Here is a 13,952-nt window from a genome sequence, read left to right on the forward strand (position 1 = left end):
TTATCCACCTCCAGCTTCTAAGACATCAATATCTATTTCCTGCAAAAGTTAGTTATACAGATTTTTAACTTTAGGTGTCAATGCATTCCCAAACGAGACTAGACAGCACATACCTCAAAGAATCCATCTTCAGTGTTGATTTTTTCACCTCGGAAGACTGGAAACACATCATTTTCAATTGGCTTCAGTCCTTGTGTGGTATTCATGGCATTCTGCATAGCTTCTGTCACTTCCTTTATTTTGCCATAACAATTTGCTGGGGAGGCAATTGTAATATAAGCTTTCACATAATACCCTATCCACCATGGTTTCATTTCATTCAAAAAGTTAATTACTGACCTCATCTGTTTACTATTCCTTAAAGTTTCATGAAATAACTTTATTTGCTTTACTATCATAATTGACATCAATGTAATTATCATATATTTTTTAATTGTCACATAATACCCTATCCACCATGATTTTGTTTAATTTTGTTTACATATAAATAGCTTCAAAAAGTTCATTACAAGGTTGCCTCACCTTACCTGTTTACTATTCCTTAAAATTTCATGAAATAACTTTTATTTGCTTTACTATCATAATTGACATCAATGTAATTATTATATTTTTTTAATTGTCATTGCCTTAACATAACTTATAATAACATTATTTTCACAAAAATTTAAGTAAATAAATGAGGTTAGGTAGGTTTAGCAATTGAATTCTTTGTGAATAAGCACTTAAATTTGTAAACAATATCAATGAAACAAAAACAGATTGGGCAGCTCATTTATACATGATAGTATTACTGGATTAAAGGCAAAACATATAGGTAAAATTACTGTGCACTAGTAATAATAGGTAAGTCAAATAAGAACTAAGTATAAATAAAAATAAAAAAAGAGAGAGACAGAAAAAGACCTGTTATTAATATATTTCTATATAACATCAAATAAATGCAAGTAAATTTTCCTAAAATCCATAATGCTAGTTATTCTCCCATGTTTTAAAATCTCTTCACGTAAATACATAAACTTTGTCCTGGCACTTTACTACATGCACATACAAAATTCAAATTCTGAATAAGAAGTGTGTAAACTTACGACACAGACGGCCAGGTTCATGAACGTGGCCACAGTTGTTACAAGTGAGCAGTTTCAATACTGACAGCATTTTCTTGTGGCCAGTCTCTGAACCAAACTTCCTTGTCAACCTCTTCTCTCTGCTTCTGCGATTTTTGGGTACAGCCCACAAGATGCCTTCACCAATCAAATCTTGAAGGGGACTCTGGCTGACTGAAATGGCCTGTTGCTGTGGTACATGCTCCACACACACCATAGCTGCACTGGGGGGAGGCCCTGAAAAGTGAAGAACTGGTAGTGGCTTTATAGTTTCCTTTCATTCTCTTCCATATCATATCTATCTCTGACTGATGATTTTCACCACATACGGGATGCAGTATACAATATATTTGGTCAGACTAGGACACATGATAGAAAGATCACATTAGTCATGGTAAAAAAAAAAAACAATATAAAACTAGATTTATTGAAAGTGAGACTACAGTTTCAAAATCCACCTGGATTCCATCCTCAAGGTCAAGCATTAGTCTTCCTATTTAATGTTTAATTCAGCAGAACTCCCTTACACAAAAATTTGTAGATGACCTTGAAAAAAATAGTATATAGTATGCACTATGCTAAATCATGTATTCTGGCCAAATGAAAATATCAAAGAACTATTCCAATCAAAATTCATAAGTTTGTTAATTCTACCCGTCCAATCACTTATGCAAGCATAATTCTATGTAAAATACAAACTTTCCAAGCAATATACAATATGTACAATACTTGTATTAGTACCTATATAACTACACAATAAGCGATGTATGGTTTCAGTGTATATTTCACATCAGTTTTCTGTCAAACCCTCTTGCTTGCAAAAGCTACAATATCTCATTTTGAAGAAAAAAAGGTAAAGAGTATTTAGGAAGGGGCTCTTGCATTCTTTCTGATAATACATTAACGTGGAATGCATAATCAGTTATTGATTAAACCATATTATGCTGGAACCATCTACATATCTGGTAACTGACTACTTATCTTTTTCTACATGTCACTTATAATATTGTAGGGTTAGATAGATAAAACACCAGTTCTTTAGTTGTGAAATTTTTTCTCTTGATTTACATCCTCTGACTTACACCTTAAATATGAGTTTTCTTGGTTTAAACTGATGATGGTAATTAGAGATGACCTTAGTAATAGAATTTTGAGATCTATTGTGTTACTTTGTCAGTAACTATTAAGAAGGGGCCAGCTGATCAAACATCTGGTATTCTTTATAGCAGTTTCAGATTAAAACAGACAAACTAAACTATAAATATTGTTATAAATTATTATATGTATGGCACTACAATTTCAGTGCAAATATAGTTAGGTATATTCTTCTTACGTGGATTTTCAATTGTTGTGTTGTTAGTGAAGTAGCATAACAATGCACATTTCCTAAAACTATTTCCCAATAATCCTCTTGATATTTAATAGTTAATTTTAATAATAAATAAGAAAGAATGCATAGGATTAACTCTACCTCAAATCCTTTCATGGTTTTCTGTACTAATTGCATTAGTGACACTTGTTCTAACTTACTTTCATGTTTCTTATATCTTTACAGATTGTAATTTGTATAATATTTGTGTTTCCTGCTCTTTTCAAAAGTTGGAGAGGGCAAGTTACTTCCATACTAATGTACCTTTCCAATCGTTTGATAAAATATAATATATTTGGATGGGTTAACAATTAGGATAAGATGTTAGATGTCAAAGATTGTAGAACGCTGTAGGATAGAATGGTAGTGAAAAGGGTATAGAGGGAGCAAATGAAAAATGGTGGGGATTTGTAAGAGAAGGGGTAAAGGCGATCAGATCAAATGGAGAGTATGAGTCTGGGGATGGGAGAGTACCACTGTATGAGGAAAACTGTAAAAGACCCATTAAGAAACAATCAAAGGTAATATGGGTAGAAATGGTAGTTGTAAAAGTAGGAGAAGAATCCAGATAATTAAATAAGGGAACAGGGGAAGGTGGTGAAGTATCAGGAAGAATGTCAGGAGGGGAATGATCTGGAAAAAGGCACTGTTGTGACATAAGGGAGTCACGTGAGCATCCAGGTGGGAGTGATAAGGTTAATGGGGAAGAAAGAGGGAATGGTGATGCACATGGAAGAGGAGAGGATGGGGTGGTTTTTGGGAGTGTTGGAGGAAGAGGGGTAGGGGGAATATGAGGAGGAGGAGGAGGAGGATGGATACTGGCAAATACTTTGAATGTGGAGTGAATAGGAATAGAGGAATTAGAGGGTGGATGAGGGATTGGAGCACTCTGGGGTCATGTTTAGGGAGTTTTGGAGTCTTCACGCATTTCTGGGGAGGAGTTGGTCTGAGAAACAAAGGTTTCCTTATGAGGAGGAGAAGAGGGAATAGATGTCTAAAGGGCAGAGGGAGAGGTGGGTGCAGGAGAGGATGTGGTAGGAGAAGAGGGAGTCGAATGTTTAGATTGTCTGGTGCAAAAGGTAAAGTCAGAGTGTCTGGGGCAGAGAGAAGAGACACTGGGAGAGATGCTGAGACTTCGTGAGAAGATGGGAGGGGATCAAAGCGAAGTACAGTTCTGGATTAGGTAGAAAGAAAAAAACTTTGTTGGCGTACCGCTTGTCTGGCCTCACATAGAGTGAGGTTTAGTTTAAATCTGAGAACTGTTACCTCAGATTCAAGTTTGTAGGCAGGGCAACTCCTATAAAATACTTTATGAGAGCCACCACAATTGGTGCATATACGTAACTGAGCAGAACAATTTGAATGGTCATGACCAGGTTGGCACATTGAGGGCAGTGGCTGTGGAGGAAAAGTGTATGGCTGGCCTAAATGCCATCATTTATAACATTGATAAAGAAGGGGTCCATATGGTCAGACAGGGCAGGAACTCCACCAATATAAACTTCATGGGGGAGATCAAGTCTACAGAAGCTAATCTTGGCAATATTGGTGTAAGAGGAATAGTGCAGCACTGGACTGCTACTGAATCATAGTTGATGAGGCATGTAAGTAAGTCATTTTCACAGTCTGACCAGTCTTTGTCATAGTGAGGACAAACAGCCTGGGAGATAGAAACAGTTCCAGTACAAGTATGAAACGAGTGAGGTTGAGCAGGAATAGGTTTGCTAGTGAGGTCAGTCAGGGTAGATAGTGAACAAGCTTAGGACTCTTTTTCATTGTTGACTCCCACCACCATTATTACTTCTCTTCATCCTTACTGTCTCCCGCCCAACAGTATTACCTCACTCCATATCATCCCATGTCCTTCTCACTGGGCCCCAGTCCTAAGTCCCCCCCACAAAACAATAATGAGCAAGGGATTTGGGGGGCTTAGGCACAACAACAACAACAAAAATATGCATGACTTACAATAAATTTGTAGCAACCTATGTTTCTTTCAATTTCTTTTAGCCTAGTGCCAACGGGTATGTTCATGCCATCATGCACACTGTGAGTTTATTACTTGTTTTTACACAGATGGCTACACTTGTACTAAGTCATCAAGGAGCCAACTACGAGTACTGCCTGTCTCGCCTGTTTACCCTTTTCCTCCAATTACGAAAATATTCTACGGTATCTATTTTGCTGTTACTAATGTTTATAACATTATAGGAATCATAATGTCTACAATACAAATAACACCATCAATATTCATAGCACTAGTATAAAATAATTTTTTCCCGCTATTTTAACCCAATGCCGACGGGGAAAATGAACAAAAAATGGGGAAAATGCTGTGCCCATTTTCTATATTTTTTGTGAAATGTCTGCTCATAGATGGCTCTGCTAGTGCTTAGCCACAAAGGAGTCAATTAGTAGACCTTGTGACCATACGTGATTTGAATTGGCGGGAAAAACGTGTTTTTTACTAGTGCTATGGATATCGATGGTGTTATTTTTATTATAAACATTATAATTATTATAATGTTTTTTAATATTAGTAACAGCAAAATAAGATAATGTAAAATATTTCGTAAATCAAAGAAAAGGGTGAACGGGCGAGACGGGCAGTACTCCTAACTGGCTCATTGGTGACTTAGTACAAGTATAGCCATCTATGTGTATAAACAAACAAGTACTAACAGTGGGCAAAGCACGTGTCTACCCGTCGTATCCGTCGTATCCGTCGGCAAGGGGTTAAGTAGAGGTGAAATCAGGTAAGGTCACAAGCTCTACTAATTGACTCCTTTATGGCTAACCACTAGCAGAGCCATCTATGTGCAGAGACATTTCACAAAAAAAATTAAAATGAGCACAGCATTTTTCCCAACGACATGTGGTTAAGCATTCATTCATTCAATCATACATTCACTGGAAAAAAAATAAATAATTAAAAAAATAATAAAAATAAAATAAAAATAATAAATTAGGAATCCAATCCCCTTTGCAATGGTTTAATCAGATTTGAAATTGGCAGAGTGGTTTCTGAGTTGGGCGGCCAAGAATTTTTTTTATAAGTTCTTTAGTGTTTCTAAAAGGTAGTATTAATATATTCTTTGAAACAAGAACATCGGACAAAGAAAAGACAGTGAGAGATAGAAAACGCCCCAGACTGAGATGCTCAAAGTGCTATACCTTGTATAGTCTATTATATCAACTGCTCTGTACCATCTCCACTATGAAACACTATGATCATTATGAGAAAGTAAAGGAGACAGCTGTTCGAGGGAAAATTTAATATACCAACTTCAAATCAATCTTTTCAGTTCTATTATATATTCTAAGCCTTTTTAAGTATACCATGATAAAGTGTAACATTCTAGCTGCAGCACTGGAACCTATATTAACATACCATCCACAGGAAAATGCAATGTTCACTGTACTACTGTTTCAGTCAATGTCTGCGCATAGATGCCTTTGCAAGTGCTTAGTGGACATCACATATATGTAGGCTACATGCCATCTTCAGCAGCTTCGGGTTGATATACTCTCCAAAACAATTTGCTTAACAATAGCTGTTTTAACAATAATTTGCCCCACATTTACTTTGCAAATTTCATATTAGTCAGCGTTTTAATTCTGCATCTTTGACGTAACTTTCACTGACAAGATTCAGTATATATCATGTAATTTGAAGTGATGAGAATAAATTCAGTGATCATTTTCTGTGCAAATGCTTGGTTTTCTAAGTCAGCAACTACACCCCTCTCCCCATCCAACATCTGTGGGGAACAAGTAGGAAAGCTGGGCTTTGGGTGAGTTGGAGTCAAATCTTGTATCAGGCATTGATTTCAGATGAATAAAAAAATATATATATATATATAATGACAAACTTTGTTACAATTTGTAACATACAGTTTCCAGTTAACCCATTGCTGGCGGGGAAAATTAATATAAGATGGGGTTTTCCCCATCTTATATTAATTTTCCCCGCTGTGCTGTGCTAATTTTTTATGTTTTTTGTAAAATGTCTCTGCACATAGATGGCTCTGCTAGGGCTTAGCCACAAAGGAGTCAATTAGTAGATCTTGTGATCTTACCTGATTTCACCTCTACTTGAATTGGTGGGCAAAACGTATTTTTTACTACTGCTATGAATATTGATGGCATTATTTTTATTATAAACATTATAATTACTATAAAATTATAGCTGGGCAAAACGTATTTTTTACTAGCACTATGAATATTGATGGCATTATTTTTATTATAAACATTATAATTACTATAAAGTTATAAACATTAGTAACAGCAAAATAAGATAACGTAAAATATTTTCATAAATCGATGAAAAGGGTGAACGGGCGAGACAGGCAGTACTCATAACTGGCTTACTGGTGACTCAGAGTGGGCATGTCATGTGTGTACATGCCATTCCCGTCGGCAATAGGTTAATACACTGAATCACTCAATATGTAGTTATTTGGACTATGTCAGAGTAGATAGGTGCTGAGGCAGAAGAGTTTGCTTCACACTAAATCATTTATATTATCATTGGGAAGATTCCTAATGACCACAAGCTGCCCTTGCCGGAATTATCACTTAAGCAAAAGTCATACTTGGCTTCTTTGGCTGGGGATCCCCAAACAGGCACGCTGACTGTCTGTCAGATATAGGGCGGAATTAGTCCCCCTGCAGAGAAACCAGTCCAAGAAAAGATCATAATGGATTTTATGACTATCAATGCATATCATCTGAAGAGTAAAAAAAGAGGACACTAAACTTAAAGGAAATTTATGCAACATGTAATAATTTGGTATACATTTACAGTAATAGCATTATTATAAAGGAAGAGAAAAAAACTAATTTCAAAGTTCTATGAAATAATCAGTGTAGGCAAGGAATAATGTTAGAAACAAAGAAAAAAGGTTGTAATAAATGTCATGTGGAGAGTAAATCCACTGTGATTGGATAGGGATCAAAGGGCAGAGCCCCTGATAGAAGTGGCTGGAGCAATAGAGACTTAGTCTCAGAGGGGTGATGTCACTTCATAAATAATTACCAATACTTTCTTTAACATCATTTGCAATGAAAAGTATTGAAAATGATAGAGGACTAAAAGTTGTAGCTGTCGGTACAAGAAATCATCTGCAGACATGAATGGTAACACCATAAATAAAGGAAAAAGACTGAGAGGAGTTCCAGTCACAGCTTCATTCACACACTCCTTCCCATTCCAGAAATTCATGCATTTTACAAATTGAATAAATGAAACAGGAATAAGGTAAATGTTTAGAATACCTTCCCATAACTGAATATGATGATAGTGATACTGATGGAATTCCTCTTTCTCTCTACTACCCCTATATATAGGACATTTGACACAGAAACCCCCAAACACACACATCCTTGGCCCAAAAAGCAGGGGAGAGCATGAAACTGCAGGGTAAAATATAAATAATATCCATGTAATATCCACAGAATAAGTTACTATATTGTCTAATGCAGGGGCACGGCCTCCTACAACCACCTGGGTAGTTGCCACCCCCCAACCTCCAGCCTGGAAGACAAAGAATCCATCATGCATTCATAACACGATAAAACACACAACCAACATGTGGGGTAAACATGCCAAAATACAGCCTAAGAATGATAACTTAATAACCTAATAGATGGATGACTATGATATGTAATACCCCACATTCTATTCAGTATATCATGCTGACTATGTCACAGATCAGTATGCTGCTCATCAAGCTACATTCCTTTACCCATGTATTTCACTATTGCAGTTTTGCTGCACATATATGATGGATTCTTTGTTATCCACAGTGACAGTTGTATCGATAGATTCCTCTCTCTCTCTCTCTCTCTCTCTCTCTCTCTCTCTCTCTCTCTCTCTCTCTCTCTCTCTCTCTCTCTCTCTCTCTCTCTCTCTCTCTCTCTCTCTCTCTTTCTCTTTCTCTTTCTCTTTCTCTTTCTCTCTTTCTCTCTTTCTCTCTTTCTCTCTTTCTCTCTTTCTCTTTCTCTCTCTCTCGACATGCACAACAACTAAACAAAGACCCTGAGATAAAACTTCTTAGGAGGCTCATACGATCTACAGTAAGTCAGCTACGACACTTGGGGGAAAAACCCTTCCTTAGCTAGGGATCTTGTGTTTTTTTTAGTAAAAAGATCAATGAGATAATAACACAGAAATGAGAGGAAAATTTTTATGCCTGGGCAGAATCAATTGACTCCATGATAACCATGAGTAATGTATGGAAGGAAATCAGCAAGATTAAAGGCAATACATGCAGTATAACTCCCCACCCACATCCAGAAAGGGTAGCCTCATCTCTCCTCAATAAATGGTGTGAGGATTCTTCTCTTGATAGTCTTCCGTTATCCATACGCAGGTGCTCCCTTAAATTAGGCCATAAAAATGAAATTGACTATCAGTGCCACCTCTTAGATGAGGCTGATGCACCATTTACAAGGGGGGAACTCCTTGCAGCCATTAAGACTAGCAAATCCACTGCACCTGGGGATGATGGAATCACTTATGACATCATCTGACTTCTTGCAAAGGTACAGGTTAAGGGAAGAAATCCTCCTCTTGATCTCTTCAACTTAACCTACATGGCAGGCATCTTGCCTACCACTTGGAAACAGGCAACCATCATTTATTTCTCTGACGTCCTGCCTGTCTAAAACCTGTGAAAGAATTCTCCTTACTCGTTAACTCCACCAGGTCAAAGACATGACCCATCCATCTGTCTTTGGTTTTCAAAAAGGGAGAGGAACACAAATGTGTCTAGCACAGTACCTAAATGGACGTAATGCACAGTCTTCTTACTTCATAGATTTTAAGGGAGCATTCGATAGAGCCTCCCCTACTGCAATCCTCCATGAACTTACTCTTCTAGGAGTTAAGGGCAAGCTTCTGCTATGGATAAAGGATTATCTATCTTTGAGAAGAGCAAAAATGTGTTAACTATAGTGCTTATGGTGAATTGGAATTAGGCACTCCGCAAGAGGAAGTATTGTCCCCTACACTGTTTAATATACTTATGCACTCTCTTTGCAAGCTCAACGATGAATTAGGAAACCTATGCAGCATCACATCCTATGCTGATGACATTCTTATTCAGGTATTTGATAGGGGGGAATATGTTTTACAGTGGTTCAGCAAAAAGTGTGCCTTCCTTGGTCTCATAATCAACCCAATCAAAACTAAGCATATTTCCAGATCTCGTAAATTAACTTACATTCCAAGGTTAGGTGGACAAACTATTGCAAGAACTGACACCTACAAATATCTTGGTGTTATGGTGACTGCTCCCCACCTTATGTCCCACAACTCACGCTTTGCCAAGGATATTGTTCAAAACATCAGGGAGCATTGCCTTGAGCATTTAAGAACATTGCAATACATAAGTAACAGATATGTAGGTGCCTCCCTGAGAGTCCTAAGGTTGATGTATATCTCCCTTGTCAAGTCCATGATAGACTATGCATGCCCAGTTCTTAGTATGCTGCCACCGAGTGCCCTCAAACCCCTTGAAGTTTTACAGAACAAGGCCATGAGAATTAAACTTGGATGCCCAATGACTGCTAAAGTTCTTGTCATGAGGAAAGAGTTAGACCTCCCTTCTATTCACAGTCGTGTCATCCAAGTTAACACCATACTTGGCATCAGACTCCTGCTGCTTCAACCCAGACCACAAATCTCCAATATCCTATCAAATGAGATAAATTATAGAGTTAGGCATGCCCGACCTCGATACTCCAATCTCATACAGTCCAACTTAGAATGGAAAACTAAAACTGCTCATACTATCATGTTCTTCAATGTATGGAACAAGGAAGCTATTAACATTCCAGATACAGTAATTGCTGCTCCTTGGCACAGAACTCATGTACATGCTTATATTGATAAACTAATAGGGTCTAAATCTTTGGCTTCAAAAATGGAACTAAAAGCTCACTACTTGAAATATATAGATAGCATTCTACATCCCTCTCATGGTATGCCCCCACTTGCAATCTACTGCGATGCCTCCACTGATCCTCATGGATCAACAGGGATTGGTGTGCTAATTCCTCATATAGATCTTGAAGAAAGTGTGTGCATTTCCAACTGGACAAGCACAACTGATGCCGAGTCAGTAGCTATACATCATGCCATTAAGAAAGGTAGTGAGCAGCAGCGACACCTGGCTGTCTTTACAGACAGCCAAGGCGCTCTCCCCAGGCTTACTGCATTTAATCCAGAAAACATGATAACTAAGAATATCCTTCACCAAATTTCCAAACTATCAGAACAGGGTACTCAAGTGACACTATACTGGATACCCTCTCATACAGGAATATCACTATGTGACAGGGTTGATCAATTAGCCAGGTTAGCACTTTCCCATGAAGATCCATATTATGTAATACCGCTATCTCTCAATCAAATGAAAAAACAAGTTATCAACTGTCTTAGAGATTATGAGGGTCAGGTATGGATCACTGAAAAGATGAAGAAAGACGGACATGGTACTATCTGGCATTACGAGAGTATTGCTGGGACATCAAATTTAGACAAACCTATAAAATCTATCACGGACTGTCTAGGAGACAACAGGTTACATTAACTAGGCTACGCATAGGATATCAGTACACTATGCAATATGTACAGGATGCAGTTTTGGATGCAAAACCTGTTTCATTTCACCACTGCAAACTGTGCAAAGCACCCAAGTCGCATAATCTCACTCATTACTTACTCTGTTGCATAAAGACTGCATCCTATCGATCAAGTAGTACTGTTCACAGATTAGCACTTGTTGATTATATTAACTTTATTATAGACACTGGTCTTGTCTTTGACATGATTAGTGATATAAAGGTTTTTTTACCAGCCAGATGATATTTTAATACAGTGATAATAGCACAGCCCTTCAGGCATGTATGTAACACTAATGTTTGACTGATGGCCCTCTACAAAAATAGAAGCAAAGCCAGTTTGGATAGATGCTATGGTATCTTACCGTGGCTTTTTGCAGGGCATGTACACTGTTCTGTAAATAAATGTTATCAAATCAAATCTCTGTCTCTCTCTCTCTCTCTCTCTCTCTCTCTCTCTCTCTCTCTCTCTCTCTCTCTCTCTCTCTCTCTCTCTCTCTCTCTCTCTCTCTCTCTCTCTCTACTATCCATATATATAGGACATTGGTTATGTTACTGAGGGCAATGCAAAAAGGTAAAGGTATATGGACACTGCCTTCCTATAGTGCACAAGTCATAAATAACACAGGTACAGCTGCTGCATTTTCATGTTTACAGTGAAATGACAAAACTATCAGCTGCATATCCACAACATCCTCACACACCCAGAGTTCTTAATGTCATGTTCTTTCTAAGGGAATAAGTAAAAGGTAGGAACGGTTAGATTTTGATTTTTGGGTTCACATGATACTCCAATGTTTAGGTATGTGCAAATATATAAAAAGATTCTTGGCCCCAATAGCAGGGGAGGGCATGAAAAGTAACAGGAAAATTACGGGGTAAACTATGAATAATATACACAAAATATGTCACTATAATAATAATATATACAGAATAAGTTTCAAGGGGCAAAGTGCAGTTGACTCAGTACTGAACAATTTTTTATATATTATTGTTACAGAAATGCATTTGTAACTATGTGTATATGTGTTGGTAGCGATGAAAAAGTGTACCAAACTAACTGTTGCATGACTGACTGCCTGAGTATGACTGACCGGCAGGGGTTGTGAAAAGGCATCAGTGAGCATGAGCGTGTTCTGAGGCTGCAGCTGTGACTTGCACTTGATTGTTCTCCCCAAGTAATAGTGACTGCGTGATTGTATTGGGTCATAGGAGAAGCTTTGTGTACATGGAGTGACCGCCTCTCCTCAATGTAATCCCTTTTTCTCAATAAATCCTGTGGACTTCAATAAACTGTTGATTGCTACCTGCCTGTCATTTTACATCCCCACCATCTCCATGAACACTCGTCAGAGGCTGCTCACCAAACCCATTAGGACAGGTAGTAAACGAGTGCAGCATCCTGACACATAGTAAGCTGTGTGACTCATGCAGTACTGGGTGAAGAAATTAATAAAAATTCTACACTCCGGAGATTAATGGCAATGAGCAGTCTTAAGGGACAGGAGTCCACTACATCAAGACAAAAGTCCCACTCCCAGCGCTCTGGCGCATCGCCGTGGCATATAGCTGTACCCCGCAGACCGAGCAGTTTGTTATGATGCCGGTAGGCGTGGCCCGTCAGTAAGGGATTAATGACCTCCCTTAGTATTGGGACCAAGACTGTGGGTATTAGGGGGGGTTTCTGTTGCATGATTCCTATGTAATGGAGACTGAGCAGAATCCATTGATACCAAGATTGTGGGCATGGGGGGCGGGGTTCTGTTGCATAATTTCTAAGTAATACAAGTGACGTCCTGATCGGTCATGCCATGTTGCTCTTAATATTTTCAAATAAAAGTTGGGAGGTTGGATGGCTGTGTTAGACTAAAACCGGTAAATATTTATAAAAGGACCGCACCCGTCAGAGACAAAGTCCCGAACTCCAGCCAACAATCCAAGCCAAGAATCGTAATTGAAATGATAAAGAAAGAAGAAAAATGAAAAACCCATGATAGAGAAAGCAGTAGATTTGAATCAGCGTTACGGGCTCGAACGAACAAACAAGCATATTCTAAACACACGATTTACAAGACCGCCACCCCGGGCTCGAACGAACAAACAAGCATATTCTAAACGCACGATTTACAAGACCGCCACCCCCCCCCCCTCCTGATCGCTGTGTTTCCCTAACTGACCCGGGACCCCCTTCCGATCGTCTTAACCCAACCCAACCGCGGCATTCACCGCGAAACATTTTCGTTGTTTAGCTGGAATCAGTGGGCTTCTGCAAATTAATTTTGATATTAGTCAGTGTAGTTTTTCATTGCTATGATCTTAAATTTTCTCCTAGTCGGTGCGGTCCTTTTGTATACTTTAACCCTAAAACCATACCAAAACAAGTCCCTGTGGATATCTCCCTCACAATTGTTAATTTATGCACACAATTGATGAGCCTAAGAACCAGTCCCTGAGGATATTTGTAGGTAGTCTTCTTATTGTTATAAAAAGGAAATTCTGTCAAATACCATATTTCTGTTGCCTTACCATGTGAAAATAAACTGCTTATCAACCTGTCGAGGGTTCTCTCGGCCAACGAGATATTTTCTTGCAAGAGCCTCAATACTCTCGACATGTTTACGGTCGTCTCCGGTGCCAGGGTTCTGACACAAATGAGTTTAGTTGTTGTGAATCAGAATTCTTTATTCGAATTATGTTTTGTGCCAATAGTATATATCTATATATTTATTCTGAAGTTAAAAATTAATATGGTTATATTTATCATGACTAGTTGATTGAGGCTATAATTCTTTAAGAAAATAGCCACGGATATTACACTTAATTTGAATAATTATTGTCTTAACATATCTAGA

At 38.1% G+C, this 13,952-nt stretch overlaps 1 protein-coding gene across 2 annotated transcripts in view; it reads right to left on the reverse strand.

Moving 5' to 3' along the window:
• Positions 1–13,742, reverse strand: part of LOC125040895 (39S ribosomal protein L32, mitochondrial-like) — a 27,209-nt gene extending 13,467 nt beyond the window's left edge. The window contains exons 1-4 of one of the 2 annotated variants that reach the window (XM_047635679.1): positions 13,627–13,729; positions 11,466–11,495; positions 1,086–1,340; positions 114–256 (exon numbers count right to left, since the gene is read on the reverse strand). In XM_047635679.1, coding sequence (XP_047491635.1) covers positions 114–256; positions 1,086–1,340; positions 11,466–11,495; positions 13,627–13,714 — 516 coding nt within the window. In that variant the 5' untranslated portion in view covers positions 13,715–13,729. Of the gene's footprint in view, positions 1–113; positions 257–1,085; positions 1,341–11,465; positions 11,496–13,626 lie in introns of both variants that reach the window. The other variant, XM_047635680.1, reaches the window with a different exon arrangement.
• Positions 13,743–13,952: the final 210 nt, after the last annotated feature.

Source organism: Penaeus chinensis, chromosome 29 (genome assembly GCF_019202785.1).
Source record: "Penaeus chinensis breed Huanghai No. 1 chromosome 29, ASM1920278v2, whole genome shotgun sequence".
Taxonomy (NCBI): domain Eukaryota; kingdom Metazoa; phylum Arthropoda; class Malacostraca; order Decapoda; family Penaeidae; genus Penaeus; species Penaeus chinensis.